Source organism: Taeniopygia guttata, chromosome 5 (genome assembly GCF_048771995.1).
Source record: "Taeniopygia guttata chromosome 5, bTaeGut7.mat, whole genome shotgun sequence".
Classification (NCBI taxonomy): Eukaryota; Metazoa; Chordata; class Aves; order Passeriformes; family Estrildidae; genus Taeniopygia; species Taeniopygia guttata.
In genome coordinates this window covers 49,870,426-49,888,945 of record NC_133030.1, presented here as the reverse complement: position 1 = coordinate 49,888,945, position 18,520 = coordinate 49,870,426, and the positions used below count along the sequence as shown (strand labels likewise).

Genomic DNA, 18,520 nt, shown 5'->3' with positions numbered 1-18,520 from the left:
TGTTTGTGGGAGAGAGGCCGGATGTGAGCATGTGAGCTGGCTACATGCACTGTGCAATAGCCCAGAAAGCAAATTGTCTCCTGGGCTGCATCCAAAGCAGCGTGGCCAGCAAAGCAACACAACTCTGTCCCTCTACCCTTGCTCTCATGAGACCCAACCTGGAGTGCTGGGTCAGGTTTCCTCAGCAGAGAAAGGACATCAACATGTTTGAAGAAGGAGAGTAACAAAGACCCCGTCCAAAGGAGGGTCTCAAAGACAACTAAAGACATAGAGCACCTCTCCTGTGAGGAAAGGCTGAGAGAATTGGGGTTATTCAGCCCGGAGAAGAGAGCAGCCTCACAGTACCTAAAGGGGTCCTAAGGAAAGCTGAGAAAAGACTTCTTACAAGGGCATGTAGTGATAGGACAAACAGAGATGGCTTCAAACTGAGAGTAGGTTTAAATTGAGTGTTAGGAAGAAATTCTTTACTGTGAGGATGGAGAGGCACTGGAAGAGGCTGCCCAGAGTTCTCAGCCATGGAAGCATCTTCAGCCATGTTGGATGAGGCCTTGAACAAAGGGGCCTAGCTGAAAGTGTCTCTGCCCATGGCAGGGGGTTGGTATCAGATGACCTTTGATCCCTTCTGACCCCAGCCATTCAAGGATTCTATAAAAATCAACTAGATATTTGTGTTTTGGTCACTAGCATACAACCATCATTATTTTACAGGGTACTATCCTGTGAAAGCATATTCAGACTAGCCAAAAATGGACAGCTTGATCTACTCTTTGAAGAGTCTGTACCTTTGATGTATTCTAACACAAAATATTATATTTTCCCATCTACATCTTCATAGATGCATTTCCAGGTCCTGACAAAAACTAGTCCAGTATTATCATCTCTTGCCAAATCAGGCAAATGAACAAATTTAAATTAGTAATATTGAGCAAGCATGAGGATAAAAGCTCCTTATGCACACAAAATTTTTTTATAAACACTTGGAACTTTCTAAGAAAGGTAATATAAAGAATTATTATATTTATACATTAATTATATGACATCTAAAACAAACTGTGCAACTGTTAAACCTATTTATTAAATGCCAGTGCTCATCCAAACAAAAACAAAAGAAACTCACTCTCCTGCTGGGTAACATGCTATTTATGTATGGGATCTATCATCTAGAAAAAAAGAAGTATGGGAAATATTTTTCTGGATATTCCTATGTCAAACATGTCTAGGAGAGGATGATAAGGTTTTCCTATGACAACAGAATTATTTTTAGAATTTAAGGAAACCCACAGATTTTTCAACTGTGTTTGATATTCAAAAATATATCTAGTTTCTCCTTATTATGTCATGAGCAAAGATGCTCTGAAACACAAATAAAATTGACATCTCCAGAGAAGAATCTGACAACACAAAAGGAAGTGCTACCCGGTCCCTCACACCACAGCTCAGGCAGACTTCTAAATTTCACACAGACCTGATCTCCCCTTTATGATCCCGTGAACCGTGTAGGGGTGATGTAGGGTGTGGCTACAGACTACATTGCCTTCAGCAAAGCCTTTGGCACTGTTTCTTTCTCCTGGAGCAGCTGACAGCTTACCACCCGGATGGGTGTACTGCTCACTGCGCTGGAAACTGGCTGGAAGGCTGGATGCAGAGAGGGGTGGTGATGGTGCTGCACTCCGTTGGCAGATGGTCACTAGTGGTGTTCCCCAGGGCTCAGGGCTGGAGACAGCCCTGTTTGATAATTCATCAATGATCTGGACAAAGGGATCAAGGGCACCCTTGGTCGGTTTGCAGATGACACCAAGTTCAGTGGGAATATCACTGTGCTGGAGGGTAGGAAGGTTCTCAGGGAGATCTGGACAAGCTGGATCCATGGGCTGAGGCTAGTGGTATGAGCTTCAACAAGTCCAAGTGGCAGGTTCTGCACTGGGGCCACAGCAACCCCACACAGCACTACAGGCTGAGGACAGAATGGCTGGAAAGATGCCTGGGGGAAAAGGACCTGGGACTGCAGGTTGACAACAGCTGAACATGACCCAGCCATGCCCAGGTGGCCAAGAAGGCCAATGGTATCCTGGCCTGTGTCAGCAATAGTGTGGCCAGCAGGACCTGGGCAGGGATTGTCCCCCTGAACTCATCACTGGTGAGGCCACACCTCGAATCCTCTGTTCAGTTCTGGGCCCCTCAGGACAAGAAAGAGATTGAGGGGCTGGAGCACTGAGGGCAACAGAGCTGAGCAGAGCTGTCCAGAACACAAATCCTACAAGGAGTAGCTGAGGGAGCTGGGGGTGTTTAGCCTGGAGGAGGCTCAGGAATGACCTTATTGCTCTCCACAGCCACCTGAAAGGGAGCCAGGTGGGGATCAGACTCCCCTCTCGAGCAACAACTGGCATGATGAGAGGAAATAGGTTCAAGCTGTGTCAGGGGACATTCAAGTTGAAGATCAGGAAGTAGAAGGGGTAGTAAAGGCTGCCCAGAGCAGTGGTGGATTCTCCATCTCTGGAAGTGTTCAAAAAATGACTGAGTATTGCACTTAGTGCTATAGTTTATTTGACTAGTGGTGTTTATTGAAAGATTGGACTCAATGACCTTAGAGGTCTTTTCCAACTGTAATGATTCTTTAGGCCCATTTGATGTCAAAGGCCTTGTTATACAAACAGCAGCTTTCTATCCTCTGGTCATTTCAACCACTACTTTACTTCACAGATTCAAAATATACATTCAAAATTAGAGTAACCAGAACTAAATCTGGTTTGCTATTGACAGGAGAGTCATCCACCAGCTGTGACTTCTTGTTTATGTTCCCATTTATAGTAGCACAAGAAGTTGCATTTTGTTCCACATTTCGTTGGAAGCAAGCATCTGAAAAATTTGTTAGAATCAGCATGCATTCCCTAATCTGACTGGGAGATTGTGTGGCTGCAATAGCCACAGTGCTGGTACACAACACTTATCAGTAACATGCAGTCACATAATGAAAGGAGAGGTGAGTTCCCCTCTGATACCAGGAAAGCTTCTTTCAGCTTAACTTGACTGTGAAACCAGACATCAGGAAACCATAACTTCATAAATACCACAAGCCAGCCAAAGTTTCAGGCATTTCACTCCCACCCAAGCATTGTTCCCATGCTGCTATTCAATTCATTTGTGCTGGCACAGGTTTTTTTTTTTTAAGTATACAAAGTCCTGGACCACACAGTTGATCAATTTTACAACTATCCATCATTTTCAGGCTTTGCCTCAGGTAAAGTCCCCAATGTGCTGTGCAGGCAAAAGGGCAAATATAGCACAAACACTAGAATAGGGAGAGGACTGGCACTGCCAACTTCCTGCACTGTAGCCTGAGAAAGAAAACTGAAATTTTTCTTTCTCCTCTTTTTTTTAATGCTTCTCAATGCACTACAGTAACTCTGCTCTGTGTATTCACAGCTGGTTCCTCAGCTGTAGTTTCAACTTAGCAAATATGATTAACTAAAGTATTTGCACCAATCTAAATTTCAATAAAGTATGTGACTTAGCAACACTTTAGGAGTCTACAGGTACACTTTTTACTTTAAAGTGAAAGAATTAATTTTATACTCCTTAGTTTATTTGCATAACACATTCAAGGTCAAACAAATTGTTCATCTGTCCAACTAAGTGAATCAGAATGAAACTTTTATAAAATTTAAGTTGCAATTTGAAAAATAAAATATGGGGAAAATTAATAAATAACTTTTACATTGCTATTTACAGCTTGGCAGGACAAATGGAAGAACTATTTTCCACTATCCTGAGCGTTGCAGCTGGATCATTTAGTATACCATATATTGTATGCATCAGAATCATAAATTGTATAACTCGAACTGAGTTGCCAGATTTCATGATTATGTAACACATACAAAAAATTGATACAATACAGAAAATCAGCTCCAAAAGTTACATGTAAACGAAAGCTTTCATTTAAAATCAAATTATTTTAAAGTGATTTGCTTGCACCTACAGAAAAATTAAATTTTCCAAATTAACACCATCACTAAAAAACAGACAAAAAAACCTCACAAATTTTTAAATAGTAGTGGTTTTGACATTCACAATCAACAATATATAATGCATTAAAAGATGTTTAGAATTTGAGAATGCTTTAGCAAATCAAGGATAGCTTGTAAAATAAAGTACAACTTTTCTTGTTGTTGCTGTGACCTTTTTAAGTCACCATAACTTTAGAGGCATTGAATTCTTTCCAGTCTAGATAGAGTATCTATTGAGTCTTCAAAAACTATGTTAAATGTTTTAGAAAGGGATTGTGTTGTTTTCTACACTGATAGATAGGATCTCTCAAAAAACAATGGTTTTGTTCCCAAAAGGGTGAATAATTCAATCTTCCACCTTGATAACTCATTATTACCATGTTATTTTGAGTACGACACAGATGTCAAGGTCTGGAAGCTTTAACACTAAGCAGGCACAAATGAAAAAAAAGAAAAAAAAGTAGCTGAATACAAAATCATACAGCACATACAACAATGTAAAAGCCCTAGGGAAATCTATCAGAAAAGTTCTCAGAAAACAAACCACCCTGCAGTGCACATGCCAGTAAGCATCCAGAAATGAATTCTCATCAGGCAAATACGTACTTTGGGCTGTATACCATAATAGAGTGAGCTATGGTAAGACTAATGTAAGTAGTAAAATGAATCAAGCATCAGAAAACATGGAAACTTATTACAGGCAACAGTTCACAGGAGTTATAAAAATTATTGTCCCTGAGCTGCTTATTGCCACTGTCCTGGTCCAGGTCACAATCCTCTGAGATGGAATGCAACCTATTCAGTTGCTTCAGTGTGTTCCAGCAGCTTCTCTTAATCTGCTGATTTTATGATAAGCCATCAATCTTGACACTGACTTGGTTAAGATGCACAACTACTTTGCTGTCTTTGTCCTTCTGTTGGGCCAGCATCGTGCAAAGCACAGACGTATACAACTCTTCAGTGACTCCTGTAAAAGGCTCCAGAAACCACCAAACATACAAGCTGAAGCTCTAAAATATAGATCTGAGACACTCAAATGCCTCTCCCTCCCTAAGTCCGTAAACCCATTTGATTTCAATGAGAAGTTCATAACATCCCTGGCAGTCTGGTCTAAGGAAGCCCAGTTTCTCTACCAGAATCAAGGTTAAATGAGATTAAAACAAATTACAGTGCACTTTGTTACCACAGTCTTATTAAATTAGAACTTGCTCAGTCTAATTGCAGAATGGTACCTAATTAAAACCAAGTATTCTGGGCATCAGCAATTTAAAGCAGAAGTTCACTTAGGCTCAAGTTGTATTAAAGTAACCCTAGCCACCAGGAGAGCTACTACATCCTCTCCTTTTGCTTGCCAAACTGCTTCTATATCCACATGATATAGAAAATCAAAGAGTTGATTTATCTGAATATTAATGCAACTAGAAATTATCAGCTTTAGCTAGATCTTCTTATCGATCAACCTCATTACATAGTTACCTGAAAAATAGTACTAGCACAAAAGGGGAGACTGAAAGTAAAGACATTCACTAGAAATAATAATGAGAGAGAGATTAACTTTTCAGGATTATCAAAATTACAATTATCACTTTAGAACGTGAAACCAAACTATGAAAGGCGACAACAAAAAAAAAAAAAACAATTACAATGAAATCACATCTCTTGGAAGTGAGATCTCACACAAGATCAATGTATCAATGTACTTACCATGTGCTAAAAACATTTGTAGGTTTATAATTACATCATACTTAAGAGAACACAATGAACAGAAATTTACAAAATCTGTGACCATACATCATGGCTAGACACAGACAAGACACTGTGGAAATACAAAATAATCATTAGATGGTTACAAATACATACCAGATGAGCAAAGCAATTAATTTTACAATATCAAGTGAAAGACCACACCAAAAACTATGCAGTACTACTGGCAAATGAGAAGCAAAGAACACAAGAAATGAAAAGTGAAGAATAACTGATGAAACTCTGAGAGTTGGAAAATTAATACCTTCTCATATATACAGTAAGCAAAAATCAGTCACTAGGGGAAAAAAGAAAATCTATCCTCTCCAACTTGGATCTCAATGCACCAATTTTCAGACTACTTTAGTAAAAGACTTCAGGAGCAGAAAACTTCTAAAAACAAGTATCTAGGAATCATACAACTGCTCTGCATATAAGCAAATCCAAGTTCAAGGGGGGGGAGGAGATGTTTGGGACAGGTTTTAGAAGAAAAGGATATGAAAAGAGAAGAAAGTGGTTGAGTTTTTTTGTTCAGAATGAAAGCCTTTAAAATGTGAAGACTCTTTCTGAACTTTCCCAGAAAATCACTAGTAAACATTAGCTACGCTGTAGCATACAAAGCTTTTATCCATTATTAATCAGATCCATTGCAGTGTACAAGCAACACTGAAGATACTCACCTCAGTATATTTAAAATCTTCAACTTGCAGATTAGTGTGCAATAAGCAAATGACAATACAAAAGACATTGTGACAAAAGTAATATTTTGATATTACCTGTAGATATTGTTCTTGTATATTTTTAATGTATATGGAGATAACACCATCTTTTCCAAATGGGATAAAACAGAAGTGTCATTAAAGTGTCATTAATTTGTTTCAATCTCAGCAAAGCTATTTCTATGGACAGATTGTCAGAAAAAGCACTGGCTTTTTGCATAAGATCAAGATTAGTCCCACATAAGGAGCAGCCTGAAGGACAGTGAATAATGCATCTGTGCGAGAAAATAAGGCACAGAAAGACTGGACTGACATTACTATCAAATAGCAACAGGCAGGTATATTGTATTAAAATAGATGAAAAAATCCTGACAAGCCAAAAGTACATAGTCTTGTACATCATATAAAAGGTACTACTAGGTTACAGGCAGCTTTTCAACTCTGCTTTTACTCCACTCAGTACAATGACAGCAATATACTATTCAACAGCAACAGCTTGCACTGGATTACTGTATTAACATCCATGCACTGTAAGAGTAGCTTACAAAAAGCCTTTCAAGCAGAGTTGAAGGTACCTTTCAGCAATGAGAACAATGCAGAGGGAAAAATGAATGCTTCATTAAAAGAAAAAGAATGTTATGTCTCCAACAGCTGCTCAAGTAAAGAAGATAAAGATGTCAGATGAAGGCCAGGTTGAAAAGCAATTGATAAGATGAAAGACAAGAAGTAGAACCTTTTGCCATTTGAAACGGCAATTAGGACATATATGCTGCAAATGTGGTCTTGAACTGGAAAAAGAGCAAAGAAATTTGCTACCACACTGGAAAATAAAAAAAAAAAAAAAAAAAAAAAAAAAAAAAAATCACCTGTGCTGGTTGAGGTAAAACCCAGAATGGACACACATCCTTTCAGTGATATGTACCACATGCAAACTGTTTCCTCCAAATGTCCCTACAGTCAACAGACTGCTTTGTTTACAGCAACTAAGAGCAAAGCAAGTTTTTAAATCCTCTATTTAATAAATTTCAGCATAAAAAAATACCCAAAGCATAAAAATAAGTCAGTATCATAAGCAGTATCAGCGGACAAAAATGATAACATACAAATAATGCCATGCACCCAAAAAAAAGAAAACTGTATCACCAAGAATATCTATTCTAAATACTGAACACAAGCATAGACTAGAAAAGCACTTAAAATAGCAGAATAAGCAAACTGAGAGGGAGCTGCAGCTGGTTCTCCAATTACTAGGTATTGTTTAAAAATGAATATTCAACTCAAAATCCCTCAGAACATTTGTACTCTCAAAGATGACTTAGACTGTAGTTGAAAGATTCATACTTTAAACTACCAAATTTAAGTTATTCAAATAGCTGAAAATAAATACTTTCAACAAGAAGGAGATAAGATGATGAAAACCAGAACAGAGGGAAGTATTACCACAGTATTTTCTACAGTAATTTCTATGGACTATAGAACTAACCTCTCAAGTTTTCTCATCTGAAAGTCCAAACACACACAGGATGCTAGAACAGCTCTGTTACCAATCTGTGTTAACTGCCCATGTGTGAATATTTGCTTAGAGTGAGTATGAACTCCCTGAATTATTGGTATTAATAACATTGACACTGAGAGAATCTTGCAAAATCAACTGCAGGGGAAAAGATGATTAAGAACTCTGTGCTAGTGAGGAACATATTAAAAGCTCAGAAATTCTTATACATGTACACACACACCCCATTACAGGGTGATGTTTTTGTATATTACAGTACCTATTTTCATCTTGCCTGTATGCTTAACATAGTTGACGGTGAAAGAACTACTAATAGACAGAAAATTAAAGGAGTAAAGAGTAAAACACTAAAAAAGCTTTATGTAAACATGATGGTCAGCAATGGTTCACAGCAACATTTTAGGAAATACCTGAGTAGATAAACAGCCCTTTCAATATCACTGAGTTCTTCATCAACTGTCAATCTTTCTATTTCTTCTGGCGTCTGTCAAGTGTGAAATAGAGATTATGAGTTTGCAATGCCTGACTACTTCACTGTTTTAGTCTTAAAACAACCCCTTTCTCCCCACACATAGAGGGAGAGCTTCATGAGTAATCTGAATTTAGTCATGAAACCTCTAGCCAACATTTCAAATTCAATCAAATAAATCTTTCACCAGGAAAAGATGGAATGTCAGAGAAGTACAGTTTCAAGTCAGACACTATCACTGTTAAACAAGTGGCATATAATTTCATCTAAAGACCCAAGCTAGTCTATGTGTTCCCATCTCAATAATATATTGAAAACATCAAATCCCTGATATATAGAATTGGAAATTGTTTATTCTAAAATGACTGACGACAATGTTTCATATCCTGGTGCTGTTAAAAAAAAAAAAAAACACAAAAAAACACAAAAAAACGGTCTATTCGGTTATTTGTGCACAATTAAAACAGACACAATTTAAAATGGATTTTAAAGCACCGTTCTTTTTCGAGGTTATACCTTCAGGCTCCTGCGTACTGGCCTCTCTATAATAGTTAGTTCCTGCAGGTCTTCTATGTATCCAAAAAGACTGCTATGACTAAAATCCATTTTGGAGAAGATTACTGGGCGCATGTACCAACTAAAGCCTTCGGCAGCCGACGCTGTCCCCGAGCCTCACATCGCCCCGAGGGCGGCAGGAGGGAAGCCCCGGCACTCCCGCGGCCGGCAGCAGCCCCGGCCCAGCGCACACTGCGGCAGCGCCGGCCGCCGCCGCCCCCGCCCGCCTCCCGCCGCCAAACTTTCCGCTCCGCCCGGGCGGGCAGGCGGCGGGGCCGGCGCCCGCAGCCCCCAGAGCCCGCTGCGGCCGCTGGTCCTCGGCGGGCGGGAGTTCCCAGCCAAGTTTGCCCTCGGCGCTGGCCACCCCTGACCGCAGCGAGGGCGCGGGAACCGGGGTGACCCGGGCGCCAGAAGGGCCGGGCGGAGTCCTCAGCGGCGGGGCAGAAGGGCAGGGCGCTGAGCGGAGCGGAGCAGCCCCGCCGCGGTGCCCGGGTGCCGCCTCCCCGCCCGCCCCGGGAGGAGGGACGGTCGCTGCGGTGCAGTGACGCTCCCCGCCCCCGTCCCGCGGCGCAGCCCCCTCGGCTCCCTCCGTGGGTGAGCGCCGCAGCCCCCGGCCGGGACAGCTCCAGCCCCGCCGAGCCGGTCTCCGGGGCAACGCGGCGCTCCCGCGGCCTCCGCGGGGCAGGGCAGCGGCGGGCGCGGCGGCGGCGGGAGGAGCGGAGGCGCGGCCCCCTCAGCGCCCGGCCCCGCGCGGGGCTGCGCGGCCGCGGGCCGGCCTCGCCTCGCTCGGCTGCAGCGCCTCGGCCGCTGCTCCTCCGCCCCTCCCCTGGGGGCGTCGGACCCCCGCCCGTGTCACCGTCTCACAGCTGGGCCACAGCAGAACTACACCGGAGAAACTGAAACAAGTGCTGTTTTTAATGAAAAGTCCAACACGGGTTTCCCCCCCAATGAACGCTTTTACATTAATGTTAAAAAAAAATTTACTTATTTGGCAGTAAACTGTGTAATTCTGACGAAGACATCACTTACACTCTCCATAAAATCTCATTCTTCACCTTCTGCGTTCTAGACCCAGGTTACACACCCTCACACTCACAGCAGCAGCAGATTCCTATAGGGATAGTTTTCCTGATATATGCAATTAGGCCTTGGATGCCTTTACCATTTTATCTCACAAATGTGGATTGCCTTGGGGGCTTAAGGGAGAGTACTTTTTTCAAAATAAAAGTATGCTAATTACCTCTGATTCATATTCAAATAAGCATGGATAATCTTCAAAAACTTAGTAAGAGAGCTTCTTTTGGGGTGGGTTAGTGATGCAAAATGCATACAAGACAAGAATCATCATAGAGTTAGACTCAGCATTTACTGACATAAGTAATTCACCAGACCTCTAGACAGTGGCCTTTGCAATGTTTATCTAAACACAACAGCCACACTAAGACCAGAAATTTTAAAACCTGTAAATATTTCACAAGGGCTTATTTAAGGGGTGCAATTTTTTTTTTTTATCCCTGGGAAATACCCACGTGACCAGGTAAGTTTTGTTTATAAATAAGATTAAAAGTAATTCCAGAAATCATAAAGATTATATGATACTATGTGGTATATTACCCAGAATCTTACTAATTTTTATTCTGTGACTGGCAAACAACTCAGCTTTTGTTTAGCAAAAAAAAATAAACATTGTCCCCTACGTGTTACTTCTCTGTCTACCAGTTAGGCTAAATCCTATGCTCAGATAAATCAGTAAAACATTAAAAAACTAGAGGATCTCCATTAATTTCAAATGTACAACAGAATTATTTGCAGAAAAATCTAATCCAATTTACATATAAATAATTAAAGTGTTATGTAATATAAAACAAAAACCATTTGGAATTGTTAAGGCCTGATGATGAATTAAAATGAGAAACACTCTTTTGAACATCTCCTTTGCAAAATCTTTTTAACCAGGGAGCATCATTAGACAGCAAATACAATGAATAGCTGTAACTGAACCTAACCTCTCGGAGTAGGTAAGGAACTAGCTCTACAAGAGGAAATAAAAAAAGTTTTAGGCAATGTTCCCTCCTCAAATATAGAGTCCTGGCATGCAGGCTTCTGCCAATGATAAGTATCAGGAAAACATACTGAAATCCCAAACACAGTTAGTTAGGAAAATCCTTTTGCAAGTTCTTTCACAGCCAATCTGTGGTTATTTCACCTTGCAAGTAGTTCTCATGAATCACAGAGATCTTCTGAGATCAAAAGTACTTTCTTTTGAATGCCTTGAACTAGGAACTTAATGCAGTTTTTAAACAAGGAATCCAGAATTCAGTTTTAAAGACTGAAAAACACAGAGTTTAAATATGCAATTAGGCTGATTTCTCATGTTATATTTTACATAAACTTCATAAGCCACTAAGGAAGAGAGTTTTGTGTAAACATTTAGAAAAACATCTTTTCCTTACAGCCTTTAAAAACCTGTCTTTCTAACTAAGTTCAGGAAACACTGAGCCGACATGATTCCCATTAACTTTAGAATCTATAGATATGTCAAAGAGATCTACAAATATCCCTGGAAATGTGAAAAGCAGATTTTTTTTTTTTTTTAATACAGTACTGGACCAGAATAAAGAACACAGAAGGAATTAGATTAAATATAAACAGATCTCATTCTGACCCACACATTTGGCAGAAGAAAGAAAGCTTACATGTATTGTTTCAAAACCACATACGTAAAAATTAATCCCCTCTGATAGTAAACCTGCAGGCAAGTGGTCTCTCATTCTCATCTGTGATTAAAGTCACGTATTGCTTCCCTTCCACTGCTGCTGCTTTCAGCTCCTCCCTTTTCCACTCCTCTCTTCTCTCAAATAAAACTCTACTCTCAGATTCATTCCAACCTTGTCATAGCTATTGTATTCAAGAATCAAGAGCTATTTCATGCTGCTTTAGTGAAATCCAGGGTGAACTGGAACCTTCATTTGAACACAGGAGCTGTGTAACCTTGGAAAGACAGTACCAGGCTGATTTCAAATCAGCATTCCTTGAGGAAGACAGCTGCAGAGCACTGGGAAGGTGGCACCCATACCTAGTGGAAAAAGAGTGTTATTCATGCCTTCTAAAGCAACGAGCTCTAAATTCAATCCAGGGGAAGATTTAAAAAAAAAAAAAAAAAAAAAGACAACACAGATGGAAGGACTTTGTACCTGAAGGATCCTTCAGGTACTCTGACTCTACCTAAGGATTCTGGGGTGAAGTGATTTGTCAGATTGGACAGATACAGAGTTTTCCTTTGCTACCCAGCAGTGAGGAGTCTGCCTTCTGGAAACTGTTCTTACCGTACCTGTTTACCAAAATAATCTACCTGCAAATTAACCTATTCACAGAGAAACTGAAAACTTGTGAGGTCTCGGAATGTATCACAATGCCTGAATCAGCTGAAATATGAAGGAACTGGTTTGGGGGACACAGAAAGACATGCCAAGAAATGCTTTCAGGCAAAACGTGCATGCTCCTGATTAAGAGCCAGAATTTCTCACGCAATAGCCAAACCAAAAAAATAAGGAAAAATTCAGCAAAGTAAATTTTAATTACGTTGGGGAAAAAGAAAACAAACCCAAAACCAAAAAAAATGAAATCATTCTTTATCTCCCATTTTCTCTCATTTAATAGTCCAAAGAAAAATAAATACCATTTCATAATATACATGATGTAGGTTATGCACTGTGTAATTACGGTTCTGCTCAAGACTCAGCACCTGAAGTATGCAGAAGTTCAATTTACAATTTTGTCTGTTCACCACCACTGAGAGACAGCCAAGGCTGCAGCAGCTGTCACTCACCATTTCCAAATGAGCGACCTCTGACTGGAATTAGTTTTTATAGTCCACCAGAGTCTTAAATTGCAATTTTGATGTTCAATCTAATCCCTTAGCCTCACAAAACAAGGTTGTTTTTATTCCATTTGTACTCCAAGTAAAAACATAGCCATGAACAGTGGTTCTTCAGAAAATCTCTGTGTCAAGGCAAACCTGTAACAAGAATAATATAAAAGAAACATGCTCAAAAATATGAATCTACTTCAGAACAATGCTTGAATGTAGCACACACAAACCTCAGTAGGAAAAAGATATTATTTAGCGTATTTTCCAGTTTGTTGCTAAGAAACTGTTGCTTCATTTCACTATTGTCATTTGCAAAAAAATTTTGATTGTTCTTTTGCAATTCCAGTCATTTCATTGTAACAGCTATATAAATAAATGAATTATAAAGGGAAAAGCACTGGATTGTGTTCCATGGTTTTCATCTGTAGCCTAGTCTCCCATATTCTTTCCTGTAACTTAGTTCCCTCCAATAAGATCTAAAAAATCAAATAGATTATTTTACAAGAACACAGAAAAGATCCTTAAATTTATTTTTATATAATGTATAAAATCTGTAAGATTGCAGTAATTGTGCTCACCCTGTCCTTCTCTAAGAACTAGCAATGTGCTCCTACAGTGTCTAATCTGCTGCCCTCTGTCCAAAAGTAGTTTAAAGCACATGCAAAAAGATAGAATAACAACAGAGAAAACAGAAAGTGTTGTTCTTCTTCAGATCTTCTGGCTATTTATATGATTTTTTTTACCTGGCAGTAGGACCTAATACTCAACTACTTTACAAAGTTTAAATGAATGATTTTCTATTGTAAAAACTGAAACTTCCTCCATACGAGGAAGCTGATGAGTCCAGTTCCTTGCTATGACAACCATGAACACTGTCATACTCATGTCAAATATTATATTAAAACTAACAACTTCTTGTCTTCTTTACTCATTAGTTACCAAAGAAACTTACGATTTCCTACATAAAATTACTGTTGGTGAGTTTTCCAAGTTTCTTCTTGTGCTAGTGTCCTTTACTTTATTCTTCCTTTCCTGGTATTTAAAGACTGCAGTCATATCTGCTCCAATCCTGGATTAAAAAAAGCTAAACTCAGAATTTCGTTTTTCACTCCTAAAACAGGCTCTTCATTCTCCTGACCACCCTAGCAATTCCCGTGGCATCTGCTGCACTTTGACTTCACTTCTGTTGAATTAAGGTGATCAGAATATAGTATTGAAAATAAAAAATATCTAGGAAATAATGCCGCTTGCAAAGAATGAATATCTGTACAGGAGTTAGTTTACCAAATATACAACATTGGCAGCTCACAGTTAATCTTATGGTCAATTACTACTGTCATCCACAGTGACCTAAAATTAATTAAGTCCCATCTTAATGATATACATTCTCAGTATTAGCTTTAGCTGAATAGTGCTGTACTTTGGATAATAAATTCATCCAATTATACTGGTCCTCAAGGTCATTTCAGTCAGCCTTATATCATAATTCTCCTTTGTATTAATAACTGTGTCATCAGCAAATTTCATATTGTATCACAGTTAGTCACTAAATAAGAGTAGTCCACAAGACTTCAAGCAAACTCCATATAGCTGATAGGTTAATCTATCAATACACACCAATGTGCTCCCCCAAAAGAAACATGCATTTCCCTTCCTCTTTAGCCAGCTTCTTTCCCCTTGAAGTTCTGTGCTATTCCTTTTTCCCCTATGAAAAATATTTTGAGGGTTGTCCAGACAGATTACATGTGCTTTATTTTTCTTCCCAGAAAACCAGTTACCCTCTTAAGGGACATGCCTTGATTTCCCATTTCCCCTTGGTTAACTGTCGTACTACAACACGAAATAACTCACGCACTCACTTAGGATGTAAAAGAAGGAAAAGAGGAAGTTTTATTTTTGACTTTGTAATATATAGAATTTTAAAAGTGATAGTGGATTGGAGGAAGAAATTGTTACTTCTCTAACCACACTGATCAAACTAACTAATCTATTAATTCTCTCTTCTCACAAAGAAGAATGAAAAACACATGAACAGTGTGTGAGAACTCTAGTAGAAATATGCAAACATCGGAAGGCATAGAAAACTTTTAAAAGAACTTTAAAACATTTAAAAGAACAGGGCAACAGTTAACAAATATTGACTTGTATTTAATTGCTTGTTATCTTCATAACTTCCTTTAGCATTATTCCTTTGAAGATACATTCTGAAGTATCTAGTGCCTCTGACTGCATTTACAACCATTCCAAATGTTTCTCTCATATTAAATGGAGTTGTCTTTGCTATTCTTCAATCACACAGAAAAATCTTCACCTTGATAAATCTGTACTGGAAAACTCTTTGCTACTAGAACTAGAGTTAAACATGCCAGTACTCTTAAAGCTCATGCTTACAGAGTATCTTGTTCCCCTGGCTTCATGAACACATTCGCTGAAGGAGCAGCATGCTGTCTGACAAAAGGCTTCATGCAGGTGAGTCAGAAATGCATTTGTGAAGCTGGAAGAACAGAGAGAAAGTAAAAAAAAGGCAGCATAGGCAAAGGGGTATGTATTTTCAAATGAAGTTTAACAAATGGTGCTATGCCGTAAGATCTTGTCAGTCCTAGAATAGTATTCCAGAACTTCTGAAAATGACAACAAAGGCCTTAAGCCCAAGAACCAAGGCTTTACCTTGCCACTTCAGGACCAGGACAAGCAGCCTCACCTGGCTGCATAACAGAAAATAAAAAAGAGCAAATTTTACAGTCTGCAAAGCACAGGAGGCATCAGGTCTCCCACTGGCCAGCAGCTGCATGTTCTTCAGGTGCACAGTGCACTGTGAGTATTAATATAAATCACAGTACGGTGACATTCTTTTGTCAGCAGAAATAGCTATCCAAATCAGTAATTAAGCACATACTGACATTCCTGCAGGAGACAAGGAAAAAAAAAAAAAAAAAGAGAGAAACCAAAGAATTTGATTACTAAGTGAAAGCCTACATCAGTTGCTGACATGCACATTTAACTGTTCATGGTGCTGAATTCAGTTACACGAATCCCAAAATTAAAGGTACTGGTCAAAACATTCTCTGACTTAAGCATTCTTAGGAGAAGTCTTCATTATTTTATAAAAAATCAAAATATTATTTGAAAAAACATACAGTATTTATTACGTAATACTGCACAGAAGGGACCAAACCACAATCCCTGGGCTACTGATCTGCAGGAATGTAAATTTACAGCTGGGAAGAACAGGATCTGTTACCAGGTAAAACTCTGTAATGAGGACATCCAACTGTTCAAGTTCTCTTGGGCTCTCAGACATACTGGCTTAAATACCTTGGAAACTATTGACAAAGTAACAAAATATGCATGCACTGACATGAGTTATGCAAGCAAATGACATAATTCCTTAACTTATTAACATGGGTTATTATCTTCAATTTACAATTTCCTGGTATTTAAATAACTGTTGATCTAAAAATGCCCTAGGGGTATAAAGCAGAGCTGTTTCATTTGTCTGATTTGTAGTTTTACTAAGAGTTCACTCTGTACTGTCAATAATGGAATTGTATTTACCAGGAGTTTAACAGCTGACTCTCTGTTAGGACACGAAGGTGAACTTCTCATTGACAAAAACTTGTCACAACATACCAAAGCTGGGCCTCTTTCAGGTCACAAAGGCTCAGAAAGATTAATGTTACAAAGGCTTTAGAAAGATTACTGCTACTGTAATACTGAGTAAATGTTTAGTTCCCTTGGTTATCCCATTTCAAAGGAACTCAACCAATGGCTCTTGTACAACCAGTTGACACTGTGGCAGTGAAAGTCACCACGTCTGTGTAGGCTGTTCTGAAGCTCGTTGCTTATTACAAACAGGCACGTCCCTTCTTTCAAATTGAGATTTAGGGCCTGTAATTCAGTCCCTCAGTCTAGAATATAGAGCTCAGTACAGATCAAGAGATAAAGCAGCTGCACCCCTCACATGAATTCTTACAGAAAAAAACAGAATATTCCTATCTCCCATAAAAACATGTCCACAGTTATATTAGAAAGCATAATTCAACATAATTTGGCAAATCATTTCCACATTAAATCTTTCTTTCAGGACAAAGCTGGAAATTGTACAACTATAAAAGAACATGTAATTACACCTAGGAGTAAGAGCTAAGAACTTTTCTGCCCAAGTTTTTTTTCATTATTTTTATTCAGTGTCGGTGTTAAGTCAACCACACCAGAATTTCAGAGTAATCTGTTTCTTCTGCTTCTGCAAATTTATTTTTGCTTATATGCAGTAAATAAGAAGAGAGAACATGAAAAATATTGTAAACAAGCTTTTTTTGTCACTTGTTTTGAATCTAAACAACCTGTAGGGAAAGGTGCTTTTAATGAAGGAATTCATGAAGAGTGCTGAGACCCCTCCTTAAGGCTGGCATTAGCATGCAGTCCCAGTTCCTGTCGTGAGACGGTCCTGTTGGCCATCACTGCCTCCAGCTCAGTACTACATAAATTAGGTTTGATGGCTGTACTGTAAAAGGTATAATGTAAAACACACCAATCATGCACACCAAGAAGGGGGAATCTGAATTCTCTAAGTGCCCCAGAGCTGAGGTGGGGGTTTTTGCCACATGCCAAAGTCACTGCCTCAGCTCACAGGGCAACAATGCTCACTGTGGGGGCAGAAGTGACACTGCTCCCTCCTGACTGGCCGCCTGACCTTCCCCTCTGCCACAAATCCACTTACCAGGACAACTCCTGCAACGTGTCCTCTCTGCCACAGAAAGAGCAATTTACTCACTGGGGTCTGTTCTACACAAAAAAACCAAGAGCAATGTCTCCATCTCTAAAGGCACATTGCCCTGGTATTTCTGTGTGGGAAGAACAGTATTTTACACATTTTTGGGGCGATTTTTAAGTATTTTAGACATGTTTAATGTGGACAAGACATATTTACAAGCACATAAACTCAAGGGTGTGTAAATATTTCTGTCCAGACAAGCCTAGGAAAAATTCTAACAAGACTGAGTAGTGCCAAAAAATACACTTAATCCTGCTCTAATAATTAGATTATTAATAAACTACACTGGTATATTTTACATGAACTATACCACAAATTAATTACAGGGGAGTTCCCGCTCCCTGAAGTCACTTCCTGACTGTCACTGATTTAAACTCATCTTGTACAGAACATCAGGACCAAGCATCAAAAGCTCTTTAGCCTTGCTCATAGAGTATGAATTGGAATAAATTCCTCATATTGTGCATTGGTAAGTCATTAATTGTCGCTGTGAAGGCAGGATGGGAATGAAAATTACTCTAACATCAGAAGGTAAAGAATTAAAAACCTTATTAACAATTAGTGTTCTTCTTTTATAACCAAGATTGCTAAGGTGAAATATGATTGGTCTCAAGTGAAAACTTCTCACACCATTGGTGCACTACGAATAGCACACGGTGGCAGAACATATCTATAAACATGAACAGAAAGATATAACAAATGGTTTACATTACTCTCGGACTTTTTCCCAGGCTCAGCCTGGCAGAAATCTCTCCTTTTCTCTCTGACTGAACTGAGAGTGTCCATAATTAATGATGACTACCTGGAACTGAAAAGAAAACAAAAGAAAAGGTAGAGAAAACAACCGTCTGTTTTCCCATCTTCTCGCAAAG

The 18,520-nt window shown here is 39.3% G+C and overlaps 1 protein-coding gene and 1 long non-coding RNA gene across 8 annotated transcripts in view; both read right to left on the bottom strand.

The window, feature by feature from the left end:
• The window catches only part of PPP4R4 (protein phosphatase 4 regulatory subunit 4), a 59,147-nt gene extending 49,918 nt beyond the window's left edge, over positions 1-9,229 (bottom strand). For all 4 annotated transcript variants that reach the window (XR_003960892.4, XM_030274905.4, XM_030274903.4 and 1 more), the window contains exons 1-2: positions 8,965-9,229; positions 8,390-8,463 (exon numbers count right to left, since the gene is read on the bottom strand). Coding sequence is in view for 3 of the 4 variants with exons in the window: in XM_030274905.4 (XP_030130765.3) it covers positions 8,390-8,463; positions 8,965-9,078 (188 nt within the window). In the remaining variant the exon portion in view is untranslated. The remainder of the gene's footprint in view (positions 1-8,389; positions 8,464-8,964) is intronic.
• A 668-nt stretch (positions 9,230-9,897) lies between these two features.
• On the bottom strand, positions 9,898-18,500 carry LOC121470129 (uncharacterized). Of its 4 annotated transcripts, none has more exons than XR_012056481.1 (3): positions 15,266-18,500; positions 12,833-13,021; positions 9,898-12,079 (listed from the first exon to the last, which is right to left on the bottom strand). It is a non-coding gene; the product is annotated as an uncharacterized lncRNA (long non-coding RNA). The 4 variants fall into 4 exon arrangements; XR_012056482.1 differs by lacking the exon at positions 9,898-12,079 and having other exon boundaries at positions 12,627-13,021; positions 15,266-15,368; positions 15,542-18,500; XR_012056480.1 differs by lacking the exon at positions 9,898-12,079 and having other exon boundaries at positions 12,627-13,021; positions 15,266-15,778; positions 17,595-18,500.
• Positions 18,501-18,520: the final 20 nt, after the last annotated feature.